An 18,043-nucleotide genomic window follows, 5' to 3' on the forward strand; every position below is an offset into this window, starting at 1 on the left:
TAGTTAGTAGCAGTGTACACATTCCAACCCAGACCGTTAAGCTGCACATGCCTGAATTATTTGGGTTTGGTCCGACCTTAACCTGAAAAAATAGAGACAAAATTAGGGATAAGACAGGAGTAGGGACACAACTGAAATAGGGATCGAGTCCGAGTTAACGTCCTGTCCCAAATGAGTTCGAGGAAAAGGTGTTTTTTTTAACACCTGTTTAGTTTCTAACACACTCACATATGACATACTCAAAAACAAAATTATCACTTTCTATTTGATAGGCATAGGTCTATTAGTCTTTCTGTTAAGAGGATATCTATGCATTATATAATACCATAATTGAGATTATATTAACCTTAATATCTTACATAAACAAAGATCCATTTGTCAAATATCCCAAGTTGTTCTAGCACACCTCCATAATGTCTTAAATTAAACCAAGTAAGATAGTATTTTTGCATGAATATTTACAATGGAGCGTGAAAACATGATAATATATTATTATTATTTCTTGCTCTTTAGAGTCAATTCATAATTAGCAAACTAAAGATATACCCCTGTAGTTTCTCCTCAATTGGCACGTCTTATACCACGAATAACCTATGTTGTATGAACCAGTAGTATTCCGTGACTTGGGGCTCGATTAATCTTTGCATACCCTTCATCAACCCAATCGTCTCCATGAGTTTCTTATCACCCAGTTTTTTGTTCACCATTTCTTCCCCAAAATCTACAATCATAACTTCATGTTTAGTTGTCTTGCCAAAAACTTTTACATTTTTCGGACCAGAGTATATGCCACCCTACAATTAATAGTAAAGAAAATTAAACCATTGAGATTCTAATAAAATATTTTGAATTTGTCAAAAAATAAAATAAAATATTTTGAAATTTACACTTACTCCTTTGAAACGACTCAACTTCTTAATCCACAATATTTCAGCCGTCACGGGTCCTTTCTTTAACTCCTTTTCTAATTTCTTTTCTTCGGCTTTGTGTTTATCTTTTAAGATGAGATCCTTTGTAAGGTCTATGTTAAGTCTCAATCCAAATATATACCTAAATAGATTGGTGTAGAAAATTAAAATAATGTGGACAATAAAATTTGGTGTAGAAGTGATTGCCAAGTTGTATAAAGGCTTAAACTAGTTTCAATTCGATTTTCATTTCATGGATGTCTGTTATTGTTGCTGAAAGTCTAACAGAGATAGTCTTGTACATACACAAATACAAATAAAATTATTTGAACATACACAAAACAATGAAATTTTTTAAATAATTTAGTCAATTCATTCAACATCATTAAACCATTTTATCTTTAAAAAAAACATCAATTGTGTGAGTGTGGGTTTGAGAGAGAGAGAGAGAGAGAGAGAGAGAGAGAGAGAGAGAGAGAGAGATGTACCCCGCGCTTATAACCTATAGGCTTAAACGTTCCTTCGTAAGGACATTTTTCTCTCTAATTCAATTCAATATTTCAGGAATAGTACGTCCAACTTTGTCTTGTTTTGTGTCTCTAATCAAGTGATTGTATAAATCTTGAGCCGACAATTTGATACGTCTTCCACCATATTCAATATGATATAATGCCTCAATCACACCACAAGTGCAAAACAACAATCTAATAGGGAAAAAATGTATACATTAAATTTGTTTTTAAACTATTAAAATTAAAATTAAATGATGATAAATAAAAAAACAACTTACAGCCTTCTTCTGTACCTTCATCTTTAATAGGATTTAAATGGCATTTGTTTCTCCAATCAAATGTGGGATCTTCCTACATTTAGAAATAAATAAAAGGGTCATATTTGTGTATAAAATTAAAATAAGTATTATGTCTAAAATCTAGTGATGTAAACAAAACTATACTAATATTTAAACATTTTATTGATAACAGTTAAGTCCAACATCATAGTAGAAAACATCAACTCAACACACCATGAGGTATTCTTTCACCTTTTACAAGTGATAATAATAGATAAGGGAATGCTTTAATAAAATATTGGTAGGGTTCATATCAAAACTAAATTTCAACTAATTACCTAACATAAACAAACGAATAGATATATGAAGAAAAAAAATTATAAAAATAGATACAACTAAGCCAAATCTATAATAATCATTATTATATAAATTTGTAAAATTTTATTTAGGTTCGTAGTAATAGATGCCGTTTAATATTTGATTTTGAGGTTTGGTTTGCACATGTTAATTTATGATGATTAGTTCTCCAGGTAAGTTTTAATGAACAACAAACCATAAATTATGACTCATATTAAATTTTAAAATAGAAGGCATTATAAAATTTGTGTTTCAACATTTTATTCAATAAAAAAACAAAAAAGTGGATACTTTACATTTAAAACAACAACTTTTAAACATTTAAAAAGTTGAATATACATTTTCTCGCCATTTTTTAAGAGAATTTAAGAGAATATATTTATTTTAATTTTCTTAACAAGAATTCTAAGGGCACTCTAACATTTCCCATAAAATTTTAGCATAAATGTGAAATCGAAGATTTGTAGGTGTCATTAAAAGGAATGGACGACTAAGATTATTTCACAGGAGAAAACATGAGGAAATTTCCACTGGAGTGGATCCTCTCCCCTTGATGAGCCATGCCAGAATGCTAAGATATGTCGACCAAAGAACAATTTTTCAACGTCCATCAAAGATATGATATGTAACATGACTTAGACAATTACAATTAAAACAATAAACATTTAAATCATACACAATTTTCATAATTAATCGACAAAGATATGATCATAGTCAAGCTTTGCTTTCAGATTTGTTAAAAGAAAAAGTATAGTACATTTTTGTTCGTTTATCTTGTTAATATGAAAAGAAATATCTTTGCAATACACGAGAATCAACACCAGAGTGATAAAATTGATGAGTCATTATGTATTTATTAAATTTAATATATGACATATCTTGAATGAGAGATTTGGAAGAATTCATTTTTTTTTTTCTATTAATTTGAGGCCTAGAATACAATGGTTGATTTTTATAAATATAAAATTCAGGTTTTGTTTAGGGATATGTAAAATGAAGTTAAAACATGCACAATTAACTCAATCACTGAATGTTTATATCACCAAAATTTAGTTCTTAATCATACCAAAAATCAAATAAATAAATAAAAAATTGTATATTACTTTTCATAAAGTCTAGTTGCTTAATCAATAGTTGCTCAAACACTCAATGTTTTAAAAAAAAAACAATATTCAAGGTACAAGTTATCACAGTACAAACAAGAACAAAAAAAAATACCACAAATAACAACAACAGAAGAAATGATTTTTATGATTTAAAGAACATTTTTGCTACGTAGAGGAAAATGATTGATGATGTCGGAGTTTGATTCATAAAAAGTATATTTATTATGCACCGATGAAAATAGTGAGAATGAGAGGAAGGAGATTTTGGGAGTTAAGGTAGAAGAAGAAGAGAGAAATAGTAATAGTACAAAGAAATGTTGTTTTTTGAGAGGTTAATGTGGTACTGTATTCTTTGAGGAGTGTATGATTTCGTTCCTTGTTTTATAGACATACACCTTGTGTTTTAGGTCAATGATTTTAATATGATTCTAATAAAAATTAGTAATACAAAGAATTTATCAAGAAAAGTATATCATGGTATTTTTCGAAAGAAAAAAATAATCAAAATAGAGAAATGTGGTTGAGAGAGAGAAGTGGTAGACTTACATTACATGGCAAAGAATGAAGGACAATAACATCAAAAGAAATGGTTAATGGTTTTATATATAAAATTTTGATGGATCATAATAGAATGAAAAATAAATAAAACAAGAGCAGAAAAAAAAAATTATACTTTGTATTTTCAAAACTATATATTCAATGTTGCTCATATATAAAGCAAACTGTGTTTTTACTTACTAGTGTAGAAGAGAAAAATGAGTATAGGCTCCTTCTTTCTTAAAAAACTTTATTGGAGCTTTTAGCAATAGAATAAGCACACACTCTTATATAATACCAAGATGATATGTACATAAATATACTCCACATCCATAAACACTTTTTTGTTTCTCTTCATACCACATGATGCATATATATTTTCCATCTTTAAAAGATTTGTTCATTATTAAATCAATTGATAACTATTAATATCATCTTAATTTATTATTTCACAAATTTTATAAATCAATTTATCCCACCTCTACAATTTTAAAAAATAAAATGAGAAAAGTAACATTGTTCTCAAATTATTTTTTAAAAAATAATTTAAGCAATCACAACCTTCTTCATAATCAATTACAGTCTTTGAACATTATGATGGTCATATAACACTAATTTAAGCAATAACTAATTTTATGGTCTAGGTCTAGCTATAACACTAATTTAATGTTACTTCTTTATAATCAATCACAATATTCAAACAATATGGTGATGATTCATGACATGCTTGCAATGTTTGTGCTGATATATATATATATATATATATATATATATATATATATATATAGGGGTTTGCTATATATATATATATATGTATTTGTGTGTGTGTGTGTGCGCGCGCGTGCGTGTGAGTGTGTGTGTTTGTATGCGTGCGTGCGCGTGCGTGTGTGGGTGTGGAAGTTTGTAATAAAGACAAAAACATAATTAATAATGCTCTTGAGATGCAAAAATATACACAACTTGTTTAAATGTTACTTTTTTGTAATCAATCACAATATTTAAACAATATGATGATGACTCATGACATGCATGCAATGTTTGCGATTATATATATGTGTAAGTTTGTAATAAAAACAAACAAAATTAATAATACTCTTAAGATGCAAAAATATACACAACTTGTTTGAGTGTTACTTCTTCATAATCAATCACAATATTTAAACAATACGGTGATGACTCATGACATGCATGTAATGTTTGCATTGATATATACATGTAAGTTTGTAATAAAGACAAAAACAAAATTAATAAGCGTAGGCTTAAACGTTCCTTCATAAGGGCATGTTTCCTCCAAAACGCAATCATTCTCTCTATTCATACTTTGTCTTGTTCTGTGTCTCTAATCGATTAAGTGATTGTATAAATCATGGGCCGACAAGTTGATATGTCTTCCACCATATTCAATATGGTATAATGCCTCAATCACACCGCACACAGCAAATGCAAAACAAATTTTTAACAAAAAAAATGATATACATTAAATTTGTTTTTAAACTATAGAAATTAAAGATAAACAGTGATAAATAAAAAATAATTTGCTGTCTTATATTCCCTGATCTTTAACAGGGTTTAATTGGCCTTTGTTTCTCCAATCAAATGTGGATCTTCCTACATTTAAAAATAAATAAAATGGTCATATTTGTGTATAAAATTAAAATAAGTATTATGTCTAAAATCTAGTAATGTAAATAAAACTATAATGATAAATAAACATTTTATCGATACGGGTTCAAGTCCAACATCATAGTAGGAAACCTCCATTCAACTAGGTGTTTTTCTGCACGATTGCAGAAATTAATTCCTCGGGTCAAGTAGAATTTCAATAAAGATAAAGTTTTCCTTAAAGAGATTTAAAACCGATAAATTTTTATAACTGGATAACATTATTGATTTAAAAGAAATTATTTTTCATCATCTAATCCAAACACATAGCGTAATTAGAAATTTCTTGTTTCATTTAGTGATTCCAAATGCAATTCCCACGGAAAATATAAAAAGAAACAATATATAATATCACAACTTGTCACATAAATGCAAGGCTTGTGATGTGTACATACATAAGTGACAAGACAAAACGTCTCTACTCCACCTCCACAGGAAGGGAAAAATAAGAAAGAATGTTTGCAATAAAAATAGAAAATAATGATAATAAAACAAAACTGAAGGATAGAGAGCTGTTTTTTTTTCATTATGGTTGGTGCTACAATACTTTTTTTTTTTAACAAGCCAAAATAAAATATATTAGATCACAAAAAGTGGTTCATCTCGTACAAGATGTGCAAAAGAGAACCACCCACCAAAATACACAGTTATGAGTCTGTTTCCAAAAAATAACACAACGGAAGTGTGACAGAAAAATGCTACACAAAAACACTCATACAAAACAACCGATGCCGCTACCATTCGTTATAACTGAAAGCGAAAGTAGGCATTTTGGCTTTAGCCAAGAAAAATACATAAGTTTGATGTTGTCTGCTAGCTGATCCAAGTCGCCACTCTTCCTGTTAAAGATCCTATTGTTTCCTTCCTTCCAAATAACTCAGACACTAGCCAGCCAGATTACTGTCAGAAAAGAATGTGTTGATCTCGGTAACCCCGCTAAATGACCAAACTGATGAAGATGGGTTGTGACGGACGTAGGAACCGAAAATGAAATGTCAAGCCACTTATAGATATGGTGCTACAATACTAATAGTACTAAAACGACACAAGGTTGTTATTTATGCAGTGACTGAAAGTTCGAAACCTTCTAAACATGGAATAACATATTGCATTAGTGATATACTTTAATTGATTTTCTTCATCCACTCTTTCCACTTCCACGTCTTCATTCAAACTAAGAAAATATTGTATCAATATTAAACAACGGTGTGTGACACTGGAAGGGACACAAAAAGTTGAGAACCCTGTTACTTTTGTGGACACGTAAAAATAAGGGTGGTCGCGGTGCGGTTTGGTTCGGTTTTGAGCAAAAAAAGTCATCCAAACTGCGAGATAAAAAAGCATGCGGTTTGGTTTGGTTCGGTTGATTTTTAAAAAGTCATCCAAACCAAACCAAACCAAACCAAACCAATGCGGTTTGGATTGGTTCGGTTTGTGCAGTTTATCGCGAGATAAAAAAATATTACATTAACTCTAATATTGCCAACTTGTTACAAAATAAACATAGGACATTTTATTCTGATGTTTATATGATAAAATATTAGGTAAAACTTATATCAAAATAGGTAAAATTAAGAAGAAACATAAGCACGAAACAAATTATTGGGAAGTAAAACAAATTCATCACTGGAAATGAATTGAAAGAGATGGAAAGGAATTAGAATCGAACCTAAATCGAATCAAAAGAGATTATTTTTGAGCTATGTAATTGGGCTAGTACATATTTAAGTTATATTCATTATTCTTGCGGTTTGGTTTGGTTTGGTTCGGTTGCTGAGAAGCAAACCGTAAACCGAACCGAACCGCGTGGTTCAGTGCAAAAGTCATCCGAATTCATTCAAACCAAGTGCGGTTTTTTGCGGTTTCGGTTTGGATTGGTTTGGTTTGTAGTTTTTCTATTGGGTTGGTTCGGTTTTGAACACCTCTACGTAGAAATGGTAAAAAATAATTAAGTGAAAGGTAAAATTGAAAGAAAAGATGTTACATTAAAACACAATATTTCTATATATAAAGTCGAAATAATTTTGTTTTTATAATGTTGAATATTGTTTTATTTTTGTGGATTGTTTGTATTTTAATGGAATTTAACTAATTTTTTAATTGAAAATTTAAATAGTATTATAACAATGATAAAATAGTTTAAATAAAGGGTAAAAATAGAAGAAAAATTCCAAGCCAAAAGGGTATATTCCTTTTTTACATTGGTCTCTCTCTCTCTCTAAAAAAAATATTTTTTTTGGGATACTTTTTTTTTATTTTACCCTTCACTTATATTATTTTATTTTTTTATAATATTTTTTTTACCTATTTAATTAAGAAGAGTGAAATTTCATTAAAATGTGAACAACACAACTACAATAATAATGAACTAATTATAATTTATAATCTTCTTATGTCAAAATTAATATCTCTTTTTATATAAAATAGCATAGTAGTAGAAAACGGACAAACAAACACCTAATTTCTCTAAACCATATAATTTTTATGATTATAAATTAACGTGTAAACTAACTCATAAAGACCAATTGATGATCTGATTGAGTTTGAGTAAATTAATTCTAGTTAGTAAATTGAATCTAAATTCCTAAACAAGGTTAATTTTTTAACTGGCGAACAGTCAGTTAGTCAGTGGTCTATTTCCTGAGGGAGATATGTGGTAAGTTAAAAAAAAAAAAAAAAAACACACATTCTCTCTCTCTCATACTTGTTGAAAATCCCGTTACCACTTTTCATCTTCTTGATCTATCGAAGATGAGTGATTTACTCTCAATTTAGACCTCGAATCACCCCTTCAAATTATTTTTCTTTGTCGTTTAGTTAAATAAGAGATTTCCACACATTTTCAGTCTTCTTTCATTTGTTTTTGTGATTTCATCGTCTTAGCACAACTTTGTTTATTTTAATTTCTCATCTTTGGGCGTGTTTTTGATTCCCCATTTTAGCATGGTGCTTATTTGATTTAGGTTGAAGGATTATCTTTGATCAAGTACAAATTCAGTATTCAGTAATTTTGTCGTTGTCAATGTTGCAGATCCAGAGACATACTATTTCGGAGACTTAAATATAGTCATATTTGTAGTCGGCATATATACTTTGTCGTTTTATGCTATTAATATGGATGTTGTGAGTTTGTTCGCAGATTCATCCTTTTTATTTTGGGTCATGTTAACTTGTGCCCTTAGGGCACATGTTAAGCAACCTAAATAGAGCAATTTTGCATTGGAAAACACAATATAACAACTTTTAAGAAGTTGAATGCACGCCTTTTGATATGTGTATTTCTATAATGAGTATCTTAATATGTGCCTTGAGGGCACAAGTTAACATTAACCTTTTATTTTTAGCGACTTTGAACTTGTATTGTATCGATGTACTCTATTAAATTGAATGAATAAATATCATCTATTTTCATTAAAAAAATTAGCGAGAGAGGAAGATTTGTTATGGTAGTCGGATCAAACTTTGAATCTCCTCGTGGATAGGAGCGTCTAAGTTCATACAACTGAACAACTCACGGAGCTCTAATTCAAAGTTCATGTTATTTAATTGAGTGAATACTTCTTTTCTTTTCTTTTCATTTTTATTCTAAAGAGCCGCGCAGTAAAACTCACATATAAGTGATGAGAAATGAATAAATCAAGCATCTGAACTCACGCCTCAACTTATTAAATGGATGTATGTTATTTGAACAACAATTTATAGGATAATTTATGCTATTTGAACAACAATTTATAAGATAATTTATGAGACAACTAAAAATACAAAAAGAAATGTATGTATTGACATGAAAAGTCAAGCAACACAAGAAAGAAAGAAAAAAGTAAGAACATGATAAAAATATGAAAAACAATAGTTGTAACAAAATGATAGTACAAATTCATTTCTTTATTAAATGTTCCTACAATATACTTTCTCTGATCATTATTATAAACAAAAAAACCACTTTTTAGATTTATTGAATGAGTAATTTATGTGGTCATTAATATAGATTATATATATCATTTATTCAATCAACCTAAAAAATATATAGTTTTTTTTTTCTCTCCTTATAATAGGTGACATGAAGGAGTAAGTTGTAAATTCTACTTACATGACATTAGATTATCACTTTTTACACACCCTTAAGAAGTAAAGAATGCGCGTTCGAACTCATGCCCAACAGATCAAATAATTGGTACAAGTAGCTACAAGACAGGTTCTTATCTCATAAACTTATGGCATTTTTTCAATTGGGAAATTATGGGAGATGGTGCTATAGGATCAAGTGTCTCATAAAGTGACGAATATCATTGATATTTAAAAAAGCACAAGAGGTTGGATTGGGTGACAATTATTTTATTTTATTCTTTCTTTCAAAAAAATTATTTTATTTTATTTTTAGTAAATGATCGGGTGACAATTATTGATTATTTGGTGAGATATTAAAATTTCTCGTGATATTTGAACATTCATTTGGGGCTTAAATATGGAAATGGTCCCTGCAAATATCTGACGTTTTGGTTTTAGTCCCAATAAAAATATTTTTTTGGTTTTAGTCCCTGCAAATATAAAATATTTCGTTTTGGTCCCTGGTATTTTGTTTTAATCCTTGCAAAATCATTTCATATTGAAATTGATCCCTATAATATTCATTTTAGTCCTCGTTTTGAGGGACTAAAATCAAATATTCTACATATTACAAGGACCAAATCCAATATGAATCAATTTTACAAGGACTAAAACAAAATATCAAGGACCAAAACCAAATTTTTTATATTTGCAGGGACTAAAACCAAAAAGATATTTTTACAGGGACTAAAACCAAAATGTCAGATATTTGCAGGGACTATTTTCATATTTAAGCCTTCATTTGGTGACAACTTTCTCTCTCATACTTACATTATTTCTTACTTTATCTCTCTATTGCTTTGGTTTCTGTGGAAATACCTATTTTTTCTTTATAAATTATGGTTGTGACATAAGTTATCAACCAAATTGATTTTTGAAATAACACTCTCTATACAATAATGCAAGAAAAGTACGAAGATTCACTCAATTAAAATTGATATTTTGACAATCCGTACATGTAGAATCAAAACTCTTGAAAATAAAATACTTGCAACTGCACTTAACAAAGTGTACTCATAATAACCACTATGATGAGACAGACTTGCTTTATTCAGAGTAAGTAGCAAAATCCATGTTTCAAATTGAACCGATTGTTCATTCTTCATCCCATAGATCATCAAGAAGAGGCTTGGTTGGTCCTTTGATGAGTCTCTCTTGATGGATTTCACTAATTTTCTTGTAATCATCCTCAGTCAATGACCAATCAAAGATTTGCAAGTTTTGGTTCATCCTCTCCTTGTCATAGCTCTTAACCACAAAAGTCAATCCTTGCTCATATAGCCATCGAAGACAAATCTGCCAAAGTATTGTGACATTAAATTTATGCAACTTTATGAACAAATAAATTATGCTAGATCTTACAGCTCATAAAAAAAAATTCACTCCAAATTAGAAGTTGGTCCATGCTAAGATCATATTATATATATAATATACCTGAGCTATAGTCTTGCCATGTGCATCAGCCAATTCTTTGAGTATATCATTGTCCATCACTAAATTAGCACCCCTGCTAGCACCTTTCCTAAGGGGTGAGAAGGCAGTTACCACAATACACTTTTCCTTGCAGAAGGCTCTAAGTTTCTCTTGTTGCCATCCAAGGTTGACTTCCACCTATTAGGATCCAAATTAATTTAATCAATAATTAGTATAGTGATTAACAACAACAAACATATGAAATCATGTAAAATGGTTAAATTAATTTCAATATATGATCTTATAAATTATCAATTACTTGATTCACTGCAGGAGGGATGGTTGCAAAGGATAGCAATTTTTCAAGCTTCTTGATTGAGAAGTTGCTAGCTCCAATGGCTTTGGTGAGACCAAGTTTTTGACATTCTTCCAATGATGTCCACACACCTTTCATATCAAATTCCACAATCTCTGATACTTCAATAGGGTATTTAACTTCACCTGGTTTAGTAGTAATTGGCCAATGGATCAAAATAAGGTCCAAGTATTCTAGTTGAAGAGTCCTGCAAAAACAAGCATGTATACATTCAAATCAATATTCATAATTCATGAATAATACTGCAAAAATATAGCTAAATATTGAAGAATTTTTTTAATTACCTTAGAGATTTCTGCAGAGCAGGAACAATGAGCTCAGGATGATTATCTGTAACCCATAATTTAGAAGTAACAAAGAGTTCATCTCTAGATGAAATAAGTCCAAGTTTAAGTGCTTCTGCAATAGCTTCTCCAACAGATTTTTCCACACCATATGCAGCAGCTGCATCAAAATGTCTATAACCTTGTTTGATGGCTTCAAGGACAGCATCTTTTGTAGTAACCTTACTGGTTGCTTCCGGTGCGGTGCCGAGGCCCATCACCGGCATTTTCCGTTGTCCGGTGGAGGAGGGGAGGACTACTTCAGGGACTGTAGGTGCAGCAGCCATTTTGTTTATGCTAGGTTGATGTGATAAGAAGAATGTTGAATTGGATGTTGTGAATGTGAAATAAAGGGTGGCTAAAGCTTCTATTTATAATAGAATTTTAGGAATATTAAAAATTTTGCATTATGGGGTAGGTGAACTTAGGAGTAGTACTTATTTGACCATCTACTACTATGTGGTAGCTGTACTTTGGATTTTAAGACAGCCAGAGCTACTTAGATTTGAAATGTTTTAAACAACTTTGTTAGAGATCGAATTAATAATTTGGTCTTTAATTTTAATCCATTTACTTTCACTTGATAAAAGAACAAAAAAAAAATTAGGAAGAGAAAAACATACACAGTAAAATTAATTCTGTTTTAGTCTCATATAAGTGACTTTTATTTTGGACGGTCATATAAGTATCCTATAATGCATATATGGCTATCGTAAGAGTATATACACACAATCCTTAAAGGCTTTAAAATTAGTGTAAATAAATAATCATCGTAAACTAAACATTTTTTTGATTTATTCTCGAATCTTTTTTCGCTAAACCAGGAGAGACGACAGACATCAAGAGAAATCTAAACTGTGGCATACCACAATGGTCTGAATAAAAGTCCGTCTACAAAAGAGTAGGTAAAACCGACAATCAAACTGCACCATCCATCGAGTGATTTAGTCTCGAATCTAGAAAGAGTAATTTTGGATAAATATTGTTATCAGTTTCTAACTTTATTATTTTTTTTATATAGATCATGATCGAAGATATTACTCCCTCCGTCCCGCAATACTTGACCTATTTGGAAAAAAAATTGTCCCACAATACTTGACCTTCTCAAATTTTTAAGCTTAATTTGACAAGTTTACCCCTTATAGTTACTTTTTGTGGTCTTCATGTAAAAGTTTGTAGTGGAACAAAGAAAGTAATCATTACTTAAAAAAGTGAAGGTTTAAAAATAATATAATAGGGGCAATTCAGTAAAAATATCATTTTCTTTCTTTCATCTTTACACTTTTCTTAATCTGTGTGAAATGATCAAGTAGGTCAAGTATTGCGGGACAGAGGAAGTATAATATCATATTTACATACCTTCACCACGGACTCCACTTTGGTGCCATAGCTTGTGTGCCATTGGTGCCATAGCTTGTGTACCATTACATCTCCACCACACACACACACATCCCCACACACATCCACACACATCAATGGCCAGGATTTTCCCAATGGCACCAATGTCACACAAGCTATGTCATGGAAGTATTTTCCCCTTCACCACTACCCCATGACCCGTCAGCTAGCTAGTTCCTTAACATTTACTATCTCTATCTCTATGTTTAAATATATCCTTGAAATTTGCATTTTATTATTATTCTTTTTATTTTAATAAAATTAACACTTTCAACTGTCGATAGTAATTTTTTTAAATGTATTGTAGGTACGGAGTTGCTACGTTTGATTATTCGTCATTCGGATTTCATAGTGTACACAAAATGAATTATTTTCTTATAATGTTTTTTATATGCAGGAGTGAAGTATAGAAGATTTGACCACTTTTTTTAAGGGATCATATCGCTCGTTATGGTGTGATGAAAATTAATTTTTTTATTTAAAAAAGATTAATATAAAATTATTAAATATGTAAATATATAATGAGGCGAACTAATAATTTGATGATAAAAATCAAATTTTGTAAGTTAAAACTTCAAATAGAATTTTTTTTAATTAAAAAAAATTAGAATAGATTTTTAAAGGCAAAATTAATTATATTTCAATACTAGTAAATCGAAAATGTTCGAATCACAGCAAAATATTTTAAAGGAAAAATATTTTACTTAAGCAAAAGTGAAACTAAAAGTGATAGATGATTATTTAGAAAAAGATTTAAAAGGTGGGAGTTTGAATTGAAGGAATGCAGCCACCACTTAAATAAAGCATTTTCATATACACTTGGTAAAATTATAGTAATAGTTTGACCGGATTGGTGTGGTATGTGTGACAGTGTGAGTCAATTGTTGAAATTGAATGATCTTTTGGAGTTATTAGACTAGCATCTTTAGATAGCATCAGCTGAGTCCTATGTGGGGTCGTATTACGTTTTTTTTCTTTCTTTCTTTGATTTATTAATTATACAGTTACTCCCTCCGTTCCTTTTTAATTGTCACATTTTGACTTTTTACACAAACCAAGACAACAAATACTTTTACTACTTTTGATACAACAATTTATCTTTTTCCTATAATAACCTTAATCATTTAATACTTCATTTCATACATTTCCCTCTCTGCAATAAATATATAGGGGTAATATAGGTAAAGCCACATTTAATGATGCTTTGAACTTTGAAAACGACAGTTAATTAGAAACAAAAATTATATGCAAAAGTGACAGTTATAAAGGAACGGAGGGAGTAAAACTCTATAAATTAATAATGTCAGGATCGGAGAAATTTATTAATTTAGAGAGTTATTAATTTATCGATAAATTAATAATTATTAATTTAAAGAGTTTTTAAGTAATTATACTGTACATACCAAACAAAAAGGCAAATTAGTCTATGCCTCTTAAAATTACGTTGCAGCGAACCTTGGAACTCAACGTAAATTAGTAACTACTATGTTCATATGCATTGGAAATCAATAATGACTTTTGAAGTGCAGTAAATGTAAATAAGAGGAACAAATGTGTTCAATGTATTCTTAATATTTTTTTTCAGTTTCTATGAATTATTAATTTATGATTTTCTTGGGACCGAAAATTATAAAGGGATCTCCCGAAAAATTATTATCTTATTATTTTATCGAGTTTTTCAATTTTTTACATTGGCCCAAATCGGGACCGGACAAATTTATTATTTTAGAGAGTTTATTAATTTACCGAGTATTAAATTAAAGAGTTTCTACTGTACTAGTAACTTCTTTTTTTAAGGCAATACTAGTAACTTCATAAAGAAAAGGATGGAAAAAAGAATAAATAAAGATAACTTTTTAAGAAACTTGGAGTTTGGCTGTGTATTTGCATCCTATGCAAAAATTGTTTACATTTATATTTATTTTTAGGAAAATGTTAAAGAGTGTCTTGGAACATTGGTTAAAAGAAAAATATAAAAATATCATATTGACAAATGTAAAGCTACTATTTTTGGTTTCTTTAACAAGTATCTTAAGGATATTTTTTATTGGTGGTGCCCTGATAATTAAATGAGTGGTGCATAATCCACTACTATATTACATAAGTATCTTTTTTTGAAAGATATATTACATAAGTATCATTATGTTTATTATAAACAAACGTAAAATATTGCTCTTGGATTTTTTACAATATTAATGCACAATTTTGATATTTAAAATTTACAAATATTTACCAACAAAAATTATAATTCAATGATATTTTAAAAATATTCATCAAACCAAATTTAATATTTTAATTGTTAGAATTTGTCTTTTTAAACTGCAGTCAAAACATATTATAAAAATAGTGAATATAGTCAAATTAATCATTCAAAAATAGTTTTTCTTAGAGGACGAAGGGAGTAGTTAGAATCTATATAATATAAATTTAGGACCTATTTCATGTCCCTTTATGGAAATAATTTTTCTTCTCTTCTCATCTTGACATGTGTTGCTACAATTCAATCTTTTAGAATTTCCTAAACTCACGACATGTGGCACACTAATGTTGTTTTATTCTTATGCATTATTTTTGGAATTATTATAACTTTGCATTATTATAACTTTCACTATTAATTTTTGTAATTCATTTTTGGTATCATGTGTATCAATTATATTATATTATTGTGTTATATTATTTGTATTATAATGTAATGCAATATATAAATTCTCTAAAAAAGAAATTAATAATAATTTTTTAATGAAAAATATTGTTGTAACATTGACCGATTGATACCCTATTTAAACTAATCTTTTTTTGGAGAGAAACCGATTAAATTTAAGACTGTCGTTGTATATTTTATAACTTATATCAAGTAGCCATGTTATTAACAAAAAACAAAAAAAACATGCATTATTTTTTTTATGTTCTTTTAAATGTTTTATAACTTATATCAACGAGCCATATTATTAAAAAAAATATATATGTTTTCTTTTGCTCACAATAAATTTGACATTTAATGCTGTTAATTTTATTTTTATTTGAGTTTTATAAAATTATTCTAATTTCATGTGTTGCTATTCATAGAATATTAAATATTTAATATATCTGAACTATTATTTTAATTGAATTTTTTCTTTCCACACACATATACACACGAATCTATTTGTATCTAAATTATTTTGTGTTTGAAATTAAAAGTAACAAAACCAAATGATACACTTCATTATATTTTGTATTTTCGTTCTTAAAAAATAGCATATGTCGTATTTTCGTTAAGAAAATAAAGAAGTTTATATATTGTAATATTATTATAAAAATGGGTCAAACTTAAATGTCACTATAATGTGAAAACAATAATGAAAACAAACTATTAATAAGAATTATTTTTTTAATGAAACATTTAGTGAGAAAATATTCATTATTATCACTGATCAAAATTTTAATTGTTTATGCTTGGATCATTACATATATTATAATAATAAAAAAAACACATAATCGGAAGAAAAAAAATGACCTCTATTTTTACGATATTTTTAAATGATTATGGTAAATATATATGTCAAAATCACCTCAAACTTTTTTTTTTTTGAGGGAAACTTGCTTATAGCATTTCATTGATAATAAGAGTCTCAATACAATTGGGTATATCAAAATAAGTAGCGGGACTAGCTAGTAACGTGGCTTCTCTAGCAAGAGCATGAGCAACCCCGTTAGCTTGTCGCCTAACAAACTCCACCCTAGAGTTAGAAAATAAAGAGGTAAACAAAGAACGACAAGAAGAAATAATACAACCAAATTCGGACGTGTCATTCCTGTCGGAGCGAAAAGCATCAGATGTTAGCTTGGAGTCCGTTTCAAAATCAACATTATCGAACTGCATATCACTCAACCATTGCAAAGCTAAGTGTAAACCAAGCGCTTCGCCCACATCGACCGGAAGCAGACAAGGGTGCGACATAGATTTTGCCAACACAAAGCTCCCATCAGCTTCCCGAATACATATACCTATACCTGTACGATTGAGGGAATTAGAGAAAGCGGCATCGATATTGCATTTGTACCTCCCCGGCATAGGACGCTGCCAATGACTGTTGTTGCATGAGCTCGAAGTGGAAGGTACCCCACTAAGAGACGGAGAGGATAGAGGAAGAGCGGTAGGTACTGGAGCATCAGGCGTATTTGCTAGTTGCCAATCGACAACCATGTTTCGAGCTCGCTCCACTACAGTTGCGCTAGTTTCTGTTGCATCGTCCCAAATTCTGAGATTACGATGCTTCCAAATGCTCCAAATAACAGTCACTAGGCGTTAAGATAAATCGCCAGACAAATTCTGAAGTAGGGAAAAGATGGCATCTATAGTTGACACAGAAGATGAAAGAGCATATTGAATAGACCCCCAAAGACCGGTTCTGTTCCAAACTTGAATGGCGAAAGGGCAAGAGAAAAGAACATGTGTGACATCTTCGTGTTCGGATTCACAACTAGCACAGTTTGTTGGACATGTGACCCCTTTGTCGAGCAAACGTACTCGCATTGGCAAACAGCCCCTGCATATACGCCAAATTAAATTTTTTACCTTTGGAGGGACCTTGAGATTCCAAATGCCAGACCAATAGCCCGGGCGCCACAGATATGATGAATCAACCAACTCGGATACACACAATTTGTAAGCACTACGAACAGAGTAACGTCCGTGTCTTTCCGCTTTCCAAATGATTCTATCGACATCAACCTGAGGAATGAGAGGTGTGTGTAGAATTTTATCTGCAATATCAACACTGAAAACCTGCCTAACTGTATGTTCATTCCAGCTCTTATCATGTAAATTCATCAAACTATTAATATTAAAATTTTGAACAAAATGAGCTCCTGGTACATCACTACGAATACATTCTCCATTAGGTAGCCATGGTTCATTGAGAATAGGAATGAGCGCACCTGAACCAATACTCCATTTTGCGCCTCCACACACTATAAATCTTGCGCGCATGATACTCCGCCAAACGTAGCTAGGATTATGGCCAATCTGAGCCGTAAGATATGTACCCGTAGGGAAATAACGTGCTTTAAAGATTCGAGCTACT

The 18,043-nt window shown here is 30.1% G+C and overlaps 2 protein-coding genes across 2 annotated transcripts; both read right to left on the reverse strand.

The window, feature by feature from the left end:
• Positions 1-10,378: 10,378 nt before the first annotated feature.
• On the reverse strand, positions 10,379-11,923 carry LOC146940724 (NAD(P)H-dependent 6'-deoxychalcone synthase-like). The gene is made up of 4 exons (XM_085754445.1): positions 11,541-11,923; positions 11,200-11,443; positions 10,902-11,078; positions 10,379-10,763 (listed from the first exon to the last, which is right to left on the reverse strand). Exons 1-4 carry the CDS (start codon positions 11,864-11,866, stop codon positions 10,563-10,565), a joined length of 948 nt encoding a protein of 315 aa, XP_085610571.1. The 5' UTR covers positions 11,867-11,923; the 3' UTR covers positions 10,379-10,562.
• Positions 11,924-16,560: 4,637 nt separating this feature from the next.
• On the reverse strand, positions 16,561-17,163 carry LOC146940725 (uncharacterized). The gene has a single exon (XM_085749898.1). It carries the CDS (start codon positions 17,161-17,163, stop codon positions 16,561-16,563), a length of 603 nt encoding a protein of 200 aa, XP_085606024.1.
• Positions 17,164-18,043: the final 880 nt, after the last annotated feature.

Source organism: Medicago sativa, chromosome 3 (assembly GCF_051527215.1).
Source record: "Medicago sativa cultivar Bolivia chromosome 3, Bolivia_mono, whole genome shotgun sequence".
Classification (NCBI taxonomy): Eukaryota; Viridiplantae; Streptophyta; class Magnoliopsida; order Fabales; family Fabaceae; genus Medicago; species Medicago sativa.

What these genes read in the sequence shown, in the direction of transcription:
- LOC146940725 (XM_085749898.1), bottom strand. Translation starts at nt 17,163, where the DNA reads ATGGTTGTCGATTGGCAACTAGCAAATACGCCTGATGCTCCAGTACCT.
- LOC146940724 (XM_085754445.1), bottom strand. Translation starts at nt 11,866, where the DNA reads ATGGCTGCTGCACCTACAGTCCCTGAAGTAGTCCTCCCCTCCTCCACC. An exon ending in TCCCTCCTGCAGTGAATCAA is followed by an intron (nt 11,079 to 11,199) that starts GTAATTGATAAT and finishes GGATCCTAATAG; the next exon opens with GTGGAAGTCAACCTTGGATG. An exon ending in ATGGCAAGACTATAGCTCAG is followed by an intron (nt 10,764 to 10,901) that starts GTATATTATATA and finishes ATACTTTGGCAG; the next exon opens with ATTTGTCTTCGATGGCTATA.